Source organism: Artemia franciscana, chromosome 1 (assembly GCF_032884065.1).
Source record: "Artemia franciscana chromosome 1, ASM3288406v1, whole genome shotgun sequence".
Classification (NCBI taxonomy): Eukaryota; Metazoa; Arthropoda; class Branchiopoda; order Anostraca; family Artemiidae; genus Artemia; species Artemia franciscana.
This window is the reverse complement of record NC_088863.1, coordinates 66,586,877-66,599,415: the sequence shown is the minus strand read 5'-3', so window position 1 is coordinate 66,599,415 and position 12,539 is coordinate 66,586,877. Positions and strand designations below refer to the sequence as shown.

General features: G+C 33.4%; 1 protein-coding gene across 3 annotated transcripts in view; it reads left to right on the top strand.

Moving 5' to 3' along the window:
- LOC136033056 (LIM domain-binding protein 2-like) overlaps positions 1 to 12,539 on the top strand; it is a 70,658-nt gene that overhangs the window by 18,355 nt on the left and 39,764 nt on the right. For all 3 annotated transcript variants that reach the window (XM_065713665.1, XM_065713648.1, XM_065713657.1), the window contains 3 exons: positions 2,756 to 2,968; positions 6,263 to 6,494; positions 10,703 to 10,790. In XM_065713665.1, the coding sequence (XP_065569737.1) occupies positions 2,756 to 2,968; positions 6,263 to 6,494; positions 10,703 to 10,790 (533 nt within the window). The remainder of the gene's footprint in view (positions 1 to 2,755; positions 2,969 to 6,262; positions 6,495 to 10,702; positions 10,791 to 12,539) is intronic.

Genomic DNA, 12,539 nt, shown 5'->3' with positions numbered 1-12,539 from the left:
AAATTCGAAGTAAATAAAGAGACTAAATGCATTTAGATTGTCAAAATAGCATATCTTAAGAATTGATTTGTTTATTAAGCTGAAATTCTCAGAGAATACATGAAGAGGAAAATCAATTGACCAAAAACCCAATATGTGCCACTACTACTAATACTACTACTTCATTTGTTACTTCTATCGTTACTACTTGTAAGGATAAGAGCATTAATATGAAAATTTCAAGGAGCATATGAATATACAGGTTATCAAAAGAGCAAATCTACAATGTCACAGCAATGTCTAATTGTATTAAGGTGAGTAGTAATACTACTCCTGTAACTACTATTACAACTGTACTTAAGGGTATTCAGTCGAAATTTTGAGAAAAAATTTCTGTTATACGGAGGACAACCTGCCATCCGTATACTACTATAACTAATAGTGTTACTACTACTGCTAATAAGTCTAAGGGTATTAAGGCAAAAATTTTGGGCAATATTGTAACTGCATAAAAATAAACTGAAGTACATTATGCCCACATAGGTTGTCAAGATGGCATAATGGTACCAAGTTAAAAATTTCACCTTATATTGAAGGGAATGTTGAACAATTATGATTTGTGCATACTGCTACTAATGCTACTACTGCAATCGTTGCTACTATACAAGCTAAGGGTATTAAGGTGAAGGTTTCCAGGAATATTTCGGCGGATGCCGAACTAAATCGAAGCGAACTATGATCATATAGATTGTCAATAGGGTGACGAAGCAATATCACCCTAACGGCTTACATTATTAAGTTAGACCTTTCAGGGTAAGTTGTGAAGGATTTTTAAATAGCCAGAAGACAGTAGGTGTATACTTTGCATACTACTTCAACGGTTACTGTAACTAAGAGCATTAAGATGAAACTTTCATCTCAACTAAACGAAAAAATCATACACATGCTAGTATTATAGGGCATATAATCAATATCATAGGCAGTGCTGTTCTATCATATCTAGTAATGTCATTGATATTTTTAAAGGAGTTAATTTGATCGGAAATTCAAAGTTCTAGTACCAATTTTACGAGTCAAAAATGATTGGAGGGCAGCTTTGTTTCCTAATTAAAAGTTTAGCCGGGTTTAGTACCCAGGCAGTAGGCTAATTATCTTGTTTTATAACAATACATTAATTGGCTTTTCTTTGCACCAAGTGCGGATTTAACTTATTTTTTGTGATGAAAACAAGGGGGGGGGGTATTTTCCCACCCACCTTCAATACTAAAACAGGGTATTTACATTTTCAATACATGGTCGAATGAGCCCCCTTCTAAGTTTTAAAACAATGCCTCCTATTTGGAATAACTTCGGAAGAAGAAATTATAGAAGGGAGACTCATGAAGAACTGGACAGTCAGTTGTCTGGATGAATCGCGCCTCTCTTCTACTTATCAGAAATTATCCTTGCGCTTAGTAGAAATTAGTATATAATTTGGTAGGAAAAAGATTAAACTCAGGAAGAATATCTTGTTATTTCTTATTTGGCTTGTGAATTATAGTATTTTATTGATTTTAAGTTGCCATTCTTGTCAGTAATACCCTTTTTTTGACAGGGAAAATAGTTGTTTTCTTACCTGGAACTAACAGCTGATTAGCCTTTGAAAAGTCAGCAACACAAAACCTTAAATGAGAGTGAAGACCCTGATGAATATGCTCTTGATTAATCGACATCTAACTACAGGGAAATAACGCAACTACATTTAAATTCAAACTACGTAAAAATTGCGATGTTTTAACATACAAATAACAGTTCAATAGGGAAAAATCCTTTTATTTGACAGTGAAAACAGTAACAAAATGTTTGGATATTTCGGTCACATCCACAAAGGCCGTCCTCAGTAGATAAACTGTGTATTTGACCAAAATATCTAGAGACTTGGATATGGTTTTCACTGTCAAATAAAAGGATTTGTCGCTATTGAACTATTATTTGTACGTCACGGAAAAGCAGTGTGGTTTTCGAAAATATTTGTAATGTTTAGAAATCTTGATATCAGGAGTATCAAGATATTGATATCAATATCTGATATGATATCAATTCAAGATATTGATATCAATTCAAGATATGAATTCCTGATTGATATCAGGAATATTAAGTCCGTTTATTTTTCTGGTCACAGTGTCGCCTCTCTTTTTATGTAACATAATTAAAATATTCCCTTTTTTATATTTTTCAAACTCTGACGGTCAGGCCTAATTTTACACTGCAACATTTGAATGAACAGACTTGCTTGAAGAAAATATCTTAAGATCCATGGTTTTAACAGTTTTAATAAAAAAAATTTCACTGGTGGTCAAATTTTCAAGAATACCCATACTAAAAAGTTGTGCTTAAATACCACATTTGCGCGCCAAACACATCCAAAAAAGGAATGGAAATGTAAAAAGAAAGCAAATTTCTGAAGTGATAAGGCTGGTCACCATCCAGTAATTACATTATATTAATATTTGACAAAATATCAGTTGAATTTACTGTAATTGTCATTACTCTGTCATTAGAAAGTGATAATGGGTTAGTAAATGAAAATAATGTGTTTGCCCCATTCACCCTCCTCCAAGTGGAGTTACGGAAGATTGAGAACCAGAGCCTGAAGAGTAACAGGCTGTCTTTGCTGACATAGGAAAAATTATCCCTTCATAATTTTAACCTGCCGAATTTCCTGATTTCTTTTTGGAACAAAGTAATTTTTGTTACTATCATGTTTTAATCTAGTCAAAAACAATTATTGTTTTAGGTCCTTCCCCTGGACCTCCATCTCACTATACAGGACCTGGTCCTGCATCAACACCAACGCCTGGGTTCACCACACCAACTGGAGGGTCTCATTTTGCTCCAGGACCACCTTCATATAGTAGTTCACCAGTTCCACAAGGGCCAGGCACTCCAGGTGCAAGTGTGACCAATCATTTTCCCTCTCCTGGTTTCCCTGGACAAGGATCAATGGGAGGTATTTACCTTTATGCAGTTCTTTTTGTTTTATTTTTTGTTTTTCAAGTCTTTTACTGTATATGTCATTTCTGTTGTTATCATGTTAATTTTTTTCGATTTTTATTCTACAATTTTGATTTTTGTTCCTTATTATTTTTATTATTTACCGTATAAGTAGCTTTTTCCTCTTGTTTTTCGTTAGTAAAGTGTGCGGCAGACACTAATTAGCCAAATTTCATTTTTCAATAATTGGAAGTTTGGGCGCAAACAAATTGTATTTATGTTTTAGGAGACGGATTTTTGGGTTTCTTCTCAACTTTTTATTATTGGAATGTACGCGTTGGTTCTTTTAAAAGACATTTTTGTCATGGGTCAGATGGGAAAAAAAAAACATAATTCTTTCGCTTACCTAATTGGCTATCTCGTTCTTTTTTCACATGCTTCGCACTCCGGTAGTTGCATCATTATTGAACTCACGCACATAAATTACTAATCTTCATCATCTTCTTCTTTTAATTCAGTCATTTAGACACAAAAAGAACAATGTTATAAGCATAAATATTGAACACAACCTTTGCTAACATATTGTGTCAGTCTGTTTTTTCCTTTTTTTAGTTGTCAGGAATAGTGTAGAAACAAGTCATTTTATTGTCTTATATTTGCACAGGGCAATAAAGCTGAAAGTTAAATCAGAAAAAATGACTGATACTTACTAGCATGATACTACTTACTAGTTAAAAATAGACTACTTACTAGTAGAAAAAATGACTGATACTTACTAGCATGATACTACTTACTAGTGAAAAATAGACTACTTACTAGTAGAAAAAAATGACTGATACTTATTAGCATGATACTACTTACTAGTGAAAAATAGACTACTTACTAGTAGAAAAAATGACTGATACTTACTAGCATGATACTACTTACTAGTGAAAAATAGACTACTTACTAGTAGAAAAAATGACTGATACTTACTAGCATGATACTACTTACTAGTGAAAAATAGACTACTTACTAGTAGAAAAAATGACTGATACTTACTAGCATAATACTACTTACTAGTGAAAAATAGACTACTTACTAGTAGAAAAAATAACTGATACTTACTAGCATGATACTACTTACTAGTGAAAAATAGACTACTTACTAGTAGAAAAAATGACTGATACTTACTAGCATGATACTACTTACTAGTGAAAAATAGACTACTTACTAGTAGAAAAAATGACTGATACTTACTAGCATGATACTACTTACTAGTGAAAAATAGACTACTTACTAGTAGAAAAAATGACTGATACTTACTAGCATGATACTACTTACTAGTGAAAAATAGACTACTTACTAGTAGAAAAAATAACTGATACTTACTAGCATGATACTACTTACTAGTGAAAAATAGACTACTTACTAGTAGAAAAAATGACTGATACTTACTAGCATGATACTACTTACTAGTGAAAAATAGACTACTTACTAGTAGAAAAAATGACTGATACTTACTAGCATGATGCTACTTACTAGTGAAAAATAGACTACTTACTAGTAGAAAAAATGACTGATACTTACTAGCATGATACTACTTACTAGTGAAAAATAGACTACTTACTAGTAGAAAAAAATGACTGATACTTACTAGCATAATACTACTTACTAGTGAAAAATAGACTACTTACTAGTAGAAAAAATAACTGATACTTACTAGCATGATACTACTTACTAGTGAAAAATAGACTACTTACTAGTAGAAAAAATGACTGATACTTACTAGCATGATACTACTTACTAGTGAAAAATAGACTACTTACTAGTAGAAAAAATGACTGATACTTACTAGCATGATACTACTTACTAGTGAAAAATAGACTACTTACTAGTAGAAAAAATGACTGATACTTACTAGCATGATACTACTTACTGTTGAAAAATAGACTACTTACTAGTAGAAAAAATAACTGATACTTACTAGCATGATACTACTTACTAGTGAAAAATAGACTACTTACTAGTAGAAAAAATGACTGATACTTACTAGCATGATACTACTTACTAATGAAAAATAGACTACTTACTAGTAGAAAAAATGACTGATACTTACTAGCATGATGCTACTTACTAGTGAAATATAGACTACTTACTAGTAGAAAAAATGACTGATACTTACTAGCATGATACTACTTACTAGTGAAAAATAGACTACTTACTAGTAGAAAAAATGACTGATACTTACTAGCATGATACTACTTACTAGTGAAAAATAGACTACTTACTAGTAGAAAAAATGACTGATACTTACTAGCATGATACTACTTACTAGTGAAAAATAGACTACTTACTAGTAGAAAAAATGACTGATACTTACTAGCATGATACTACTTACTAGTGAAAAATAGACTACTTACTAGTAGAAAAAATGACTGATACTTACTAGCATGATACTACTTACTAGCATGAATGTTCGAGACGCGTCTCTGAGGTACAAAAAGACCACAAAGTGCGATAGTTGTTACTAAAAAAAGAAAAAAAACTGGAGGTGACATGCGATCACCGTAAGGAATAGAAAAGGGATAGCTAAGTCCAAGCAGGGCTATTTGGGTTGTCAAACAAAAAAACCGCCATATATCTGCGAGGTATGACTTTCAGTCTATGAGCATTTTGAAACCTTTGGTCTATGATTTGTCGTTCGCTCTTGACTAGGCTGCAGCTACTGCTACTACTCTTGATTTCATCGGTTTTAGAAGTCTGTTGAACTCTTATTGTTGATATGGGGAAGGCGTGTGCGTTACTACTTCCTATGAAGTTTTAACTTCTCTTAAATTGTGGCAAATAACAACAATAGTCTCATCCTGTTCAGGGAGACCTACTCTTTGTTTGGCCTGAAATTGACGGCTAAAGGAGTTTTTTTTTTTTTTTAATATATCAACCTTAATACATAAAATATGACCTAACCATCATACTTTTCCACTATAGCCCTTCCCACTTTTAAATGTGACCTAGCCATACTTTTTCACTGTTAAATGCGGCCCTCATTTTTTTGCACGCTAGGTAAAAAGCTACTACTTTTGATTTGATCTGTTGTCTGGATGCTATAGGTATGAAAGCTTATTATAAGTTAGAGACATAGGGAAATTGATCCTCTTCTCCTCTGGGTGCGGGTATTTTGACAGATCTGCCAAAAGTTTTTAAATCAAACTGAAATGCTGGAGATGATTGTGGACAGAGATGATGGAGGGTGTTATTAACTACACTTTCATTTAGTGCATCGTTTATTTTTGGTCACTAAATTGTTTATATCTATTTTTTTTTACAGGTATGCCATTTAGCAACCCGACTGGAACACCATTTAGCAGCCCTACTGCGGGCCCACAACCTCCTTATGGAGGTGGGCCACCTCCTGGTTCCGGCTTTCATCACTCTGGACCTGGTTCTTTTGGTCCTCCTTTCATGGGTCAAATTCAGGGTCCAATTATGGGTCCTGGGGGTCCTCAGCAAATGGGACCCGGGGGACCAATGCCTGGACCGCCTGGACCATTGAGCGATAGGTAGAGTATAAAATCCCAATGATATTCTCTGCTATAATGGCATGGAGCTAGCTTAGAACTCTCCTGAAATTCTGGATATGTGTTATTATGTAGTTTTTTGTTGTAAAGAGCGCCAAATAAAAAAAAAATAATAAAGCAGAAACGTGAATGAAAATCAACAAAAAAGGCTAAAAGTAATAGTACCAAACAGCCAAAGAAAATATATCTTTTTTTGAGATTTATTTCTATTTGAGAATCAACAGACTTTTGATGTTTAATTTTCTACGAAATGAAAACGTTCTAAAATTTACGAGATTATTTTTATCCATCTGGTTTGACGTGGAAACTGGCAAAAACGGGATTTTTTCAAAAAGTCCATAGTCCTTAGAGAGCCACAAGAAAACCCCTAGCAAGTCGTGGTGTTCTGGTTTGGATAGACCTGAAATGGGTCCAGGGTGATGTGTTTTGTTTTGAGGCCCTTTGGTATTTTAACTAATATTTCCCTTCAATCATGGATTAATACTCTCAAGCTAAAAATCACATTTTTGAAGTCTGAAAGTCTAATTTTTTGTTTTCTTTTAACGTAAATATCAGTTATTTCAAATGTTTAAATTATTTATTTTTCTAGTAGCCATTGCGCGAAAAGTGCTATCATGCTAAGCGATATCTGTTTGATCTGAAATTGGTAACAGCTCAATTTATCCCCCTTTTTTTGTTAATACCCTCTGTATAAAATTTTTAAGGTAAATGCTTCGCATCTGATAATCAAAGTTTAACTCTCACCTGAAAAACAAGATAGGTTTGCTGACTCTGGTTGGAATCTATTTGGAAATAACTTGTTTTAACTTAATTGGAGTAGCCCACATTTCTTTTTTCTTTTACTTGTTTCTTTTTTTCTAGTTAACCCCCAGCTTTTGTATTTGTTTTTGTAGAGTATCGAACATGCACATAAGAAGCTTTTTGTTTAGTTACCGCGAGTACTGTCTTCGAATCTGATAGGCTTTGACAACTTGCAATTAATTTCGACTTCCTTCCACTATTTGCAACAGCGACTACTTGGAACTGCGATTGCGACTACATATAACAATACCTGTAATAACTACTTGCCTTTGTAGCTACTTATGATTATTACTATAACTACTTGGGACTGCTACTACTGCTACTGCAGTTACAAACTGCGACGGTGCCTGCTGCGGCAACTTTTATTGCGATTGAACTGAATGAAAAGAGTTTAATGGCGTCCAGGTTATCAAAATGGCATAGATGTAATATCTCAGAAACTGAATAGGTGATTAAGTCTAAACTTTCAGGAAAAGATTATTGAAATGTAAAACTAAATCAAAATAAACCATGTCTTGCCAGATTGTGAAATGAATGTATGTGCAATATCCCTAAAAAAATTAAGGGTATTATCCTGTAACTTCTGGGTATGCTATTGGGGATGTTGGGAAAAGAAAACAACAATATTTGCATCCAGTTTTTTCAAAGGGGTATATCTGTTATCTCTCAAAAACGGTTAATGGTATAAAGTTAAAACTGCCAGGACTTGAGTTGAAAATACACTTTGCGCATCCAAAATTGCCAAAATGTCGTACTTGTGATATTTCAGGAAAGCGTGAGGGAATCAAGTTAAAACTGTCGGGAAATGTTGAGTGGGATGGTGAACTAAATCAAAACGCACTATGTGGCTCCATGGTTGTCAAAAGGGTGTGCCAGCGATATCTCGGGTAAATATAATGAAATCAAATTGAAACTTTAGAGCGTGTTGAGGGTGACAATTGATTAGTATTTGTATATACTCAAGTTTTAACATGATGGGGTTAGAATTCTGTCAGCCCTATAGAACACCAAAACTATTATTGAAAGTTGTTGCCAAATCTTTTACAGTTTAATCCACAATCTTGATTATTATAGAAAAGAACTGAAGAGATACAAAATTTTCTCTTCTTAATCAATGATAAATACTAGGTCAATTAAAAACGGACAGAAATTAATTTTTAAAAAATTCCACAAAAGTAGTTTTTCAAAGAAAAGTAAAGAGCTGCATTAAACTAAAGATGAACATTAATTCCGTCAAATAATGGTTTTAAGCCTAAAACATCCAACTATCAATAAAAACAAATAAAACTCAGAAAATGCAGAAACTTCCACAAAGGGGAATAGGAATAACTCCCTAGCACGTATTCTTTTTTTTTGGGGGGGGGGGCAAAAAGAAATTAAAAACCGTATCAGAATTTGTGTATAGACAGCCTAGTTACTTTTTTACGAGTTGGAAAATATTTTTTTCGTTTTTGGGGTAGGGAGAGGTTTAAATATTGTAGACCCGTCCCCTGGATACGGCCTTACCAACGCCCCCTGTGCCTTCTATTGACCGGTACGTAATTTTTCCTTTACTGAAAACGAAATACATCTTAAACCTTCACTCTTTTATAACTTAATGAATTCTAAATCGTTCAGACTTTCATGAGTGAATGATATTGTGTAAACACAACTACCCGACCAGTTTTTACAGAACTACGATTTTATCTGCCTTGTTTATTTTTCAAATAATTCATTTAAGACAGATGGTTGAAGTTTCAAAATTATACTAAAGCAAGTTTTTTTTTAGTATTATTTATCTTATTTTTAAATATGTTAATAATTCCAAATGTGTTTAATATAAACAAGATATATTCCCATACGCATGATCTAAAGATTGTATCTTTTAGTCAATCAGTTATAAAATAGGAAATGCTATAATAATTAAAATACGGTCATTACAAGGAAAATTGGTCAACGAGCAGAAAAGTTACGAACACATTCGTCAAAATGCACAACTTACTAATGATTAAAAGTACGAACAAAACTCGGTATGAAGCTTAGAGAGTAACGCTGTGACATGGAGTAAATCGTTGTCAGTTTTAGAACCTTTAGAGCCACTTCTTTAAGGGATCGGGATCTAAAAGGGACAAGAGGAGGCTGGAGGAAGTTCTTTAGACAGGATGAAGCAGGGGATCAAGAGTGTTTAGTGTTTCAGCACTGCAATTACAGTTTATTGAACTTTTATGTTTTATGTAAAAAATATGTTTAAGGTTTAGGATTTATGATTTAGCATTAGATGTAATTCCTCTTTCTCATCATTGAAATGTTTTCGATGATTTATATAAATAAACTGCCAAAATTCATTAGTTAACATTCATGTTTTGAAATCTACGCCCCACATTTCCTTTGTCTTATTTTTGTTTTTTCATAATTGTTTTATCTACCTTCTCCATTCTGTTGCTATTGCTACTACAGTTAAAAATTTATTGTGGACAATAGTTGTACACAGCTATATACGCTCCTTCTTAGTCCTCTTCCAGTGAAAACTTCCCTATCTGCCTGTCACTTATGAGACCCCCTTTCATTTTCAATCTTTTCTTCTATTGCAGGATCTCCAGCTTATTGTTTAGCTCTATAAATTAGTTACCTGTGATGCACATTCCAACTACACTGACTGATCCTTATAGACCTAGATTACTAGATAGTGTTCTTTTTTTGTATGAGTTGTTGCTGCTAAGCTATTTGGACTAGCTGACAACACAAACCGTCTCTTTATCTACCTTAATAATTAACCTTGTATTTATTCTGAGTATTTAATGGCTAATTAAAAATATTTAGGTTGATAAGAGAAAATGTATTTTTAGATCCTAACACCCTGCCCCCTCGCTCAAGATCAAAGCTTTGATCCAGTTGATCCCAGAGTGTTCATCGAAAGATTCAATATTTACCCACCCCCTTTTCCCCAGCCCTTCTCAAGTTATTGCATGTTTGTTATTTTGAAAGGTTTGGTAACGCACAATGTATTTTAATTCACCTTGCTACATAGTGTGAATGGAATCTAAGGTTCAGAGGGGTTATAATCAGGGTTAATCTAGAGCAAAATCTTGGGGGAGGGGGTAACTGTAACTAGAACCGCAATAAATGAAATCTCTGGGGAGGGGGGCTTAATATGACCAGTGCCCCTATAAATGACCAAATTGATAAATGTATTTTTAAAAAAAGAGTGAAAAACAGAAGAAAAAAAGAAACAAGGAATGAGGGTGCCGATAAAATTTTTGTTTTTTTTTGGGGGGGGGAGTCCCCTGACCCTCTCTGGATCCGTCATTGGCTATAGTGCAAAATCATTTTGGTGGATCAAAGGTAAAAGGTTCTTTGAACCCCCTTCCAACCAAAATAGTTAATCTGTATATTTTTTTCCATATTTGCAGACCCCCGATTTTTGGACGGCGTCACTTTATTGGCCAGCCTGATGTGAGAATATATGAGCTAAATAAGCGACTTCAGCTTCGAACAGAGGTATATAATTTATATGTGTGTGTGTGTGTATGTATGTAGTCTTAAGATTAAATTAATTAATTGGCCACTTTCAATCAAAACGATTGGCTCGAAAAATGAAAATTGGTATTTAGAAATGGCTTAAAATATGTTGTCGTGGTATTAGTCTAATTGGTTTGAAGGGAAGAGGAAGTCGGTTGTCGGCCATAGGAAGAAACAGTCTCGTATATTCTGTTCAGTTCAGTTCAGTTCGTATTGTTCTGTTCAGTAAAGTAAAGCATCTCTTTCCTCAAGATGGATGTGTATTCAATATTTTGTTTATTATAAAGCACAGAATCGCCTATTTAGTGCTATAGTTAACTCTACGTTTAATCAAATTACCAGAAAAAATAAGTAAAGGATGTTCAAGATGAATATCAGCTATTGCTTGAGCTTAAAAAGAGTGGATCTCTATATTTTTACGTAAAAATTTATAGCAGTTTTGAAAATTGGTCAACCCATAAAAAAGGGCTCTGCTCTTTTGGTTGATATTTTATATCAATATTTCAATTATAATATTATAGTTTCAGTTATCGACTATAAATATTTCCATTTTAATTGGGGGAGAATCTGCCTCTAGCTATATGTCAGTATAGCACAGAGATCTGATAATAAAAAAAATATTCCACGTAATTTCCTTTTGAATTCTTTTTTTTTCAAATATATTAAACATTCGCCTCGTAATTTTGTCATATGCGGTTATCAACATGTTTCTTCTATGGATTGAGGTTTGGGTCAAAAATTGCAGTAAAAAAAACCTTTGAGGACACCGTTAGGAGAAGATTTGGAAAAAGATTTACTTGCATGAAAAGCGTCAAATTCTTTAGAACGTTATATGATACAATATCTGATGGCATAAGAAATGGGAATTGGACTCGCAATGGTAACTAGCTAGTTTCCCTTAGTTAGCCTTCCAGATGACTAAATCTTAAGGGTTTTCAAAATTAGAAAAAAAGTTACAACTAGTCCCAAAAAATTTCCAAATAGTTGTCAATGGGTGATAAAATGGAGTTTGTTACTTTGACCCAAATTTATCACTTGGATCGGACTTGTCTCATTCTCGAGGTCTTTTTTTATGTATTTTCAATTTCAGTCGTCAGAAAGAACTAAATGGTCCAGATATTTTAAAAAGGTAGAAAACCAAGGGAGAGTCAAACTCATCGTTAACTTCTAGACTTAGAGATTTGTTTATTGAAAGCCTATGATCGCGTAATCTTTTCCCCAAGTATTAACAGGTTTTGCCAAGAACTTAGTAAAACTTAGTAAGTGCCATTACCAAGAATAGGATCAGCTTCATCTTTCCCAGAAAACGTTCAACTTCATTTTTGAAATAGACAGAAAGACTTTCGTCTACCAAAAGCTTTTAGGGATGTAATTAAAAGAAATAAGTTTAGTTTTTCTTAGTCTTCTCTTCGGTTTTTTTTTTTTTTTTTTTTTTTTTTTTTTTTTTTTTTTTTTTGTCAAACGTAAAAGAAAAACTACCGCGCAGGATCTCCGAATATTTTGTATAGTGAAAGTTTTCAACACTAGTATTTTGTTTTGCAATTACAGACAGACTTTAAAAAACATTTCTAAGTAAGGGTTTTCTTAGAAAAACATTTCTAAGTAAGGGTTTTCTATCAGAGCGTGATTGCTATAAATATCGGAATTCCTAATTATATTCTTACTGCTTGAAGGCTAAATGAAGCGTCTAATTTCTTGCTAAAAAACTGTCAGACAGGTTTCGTAAGA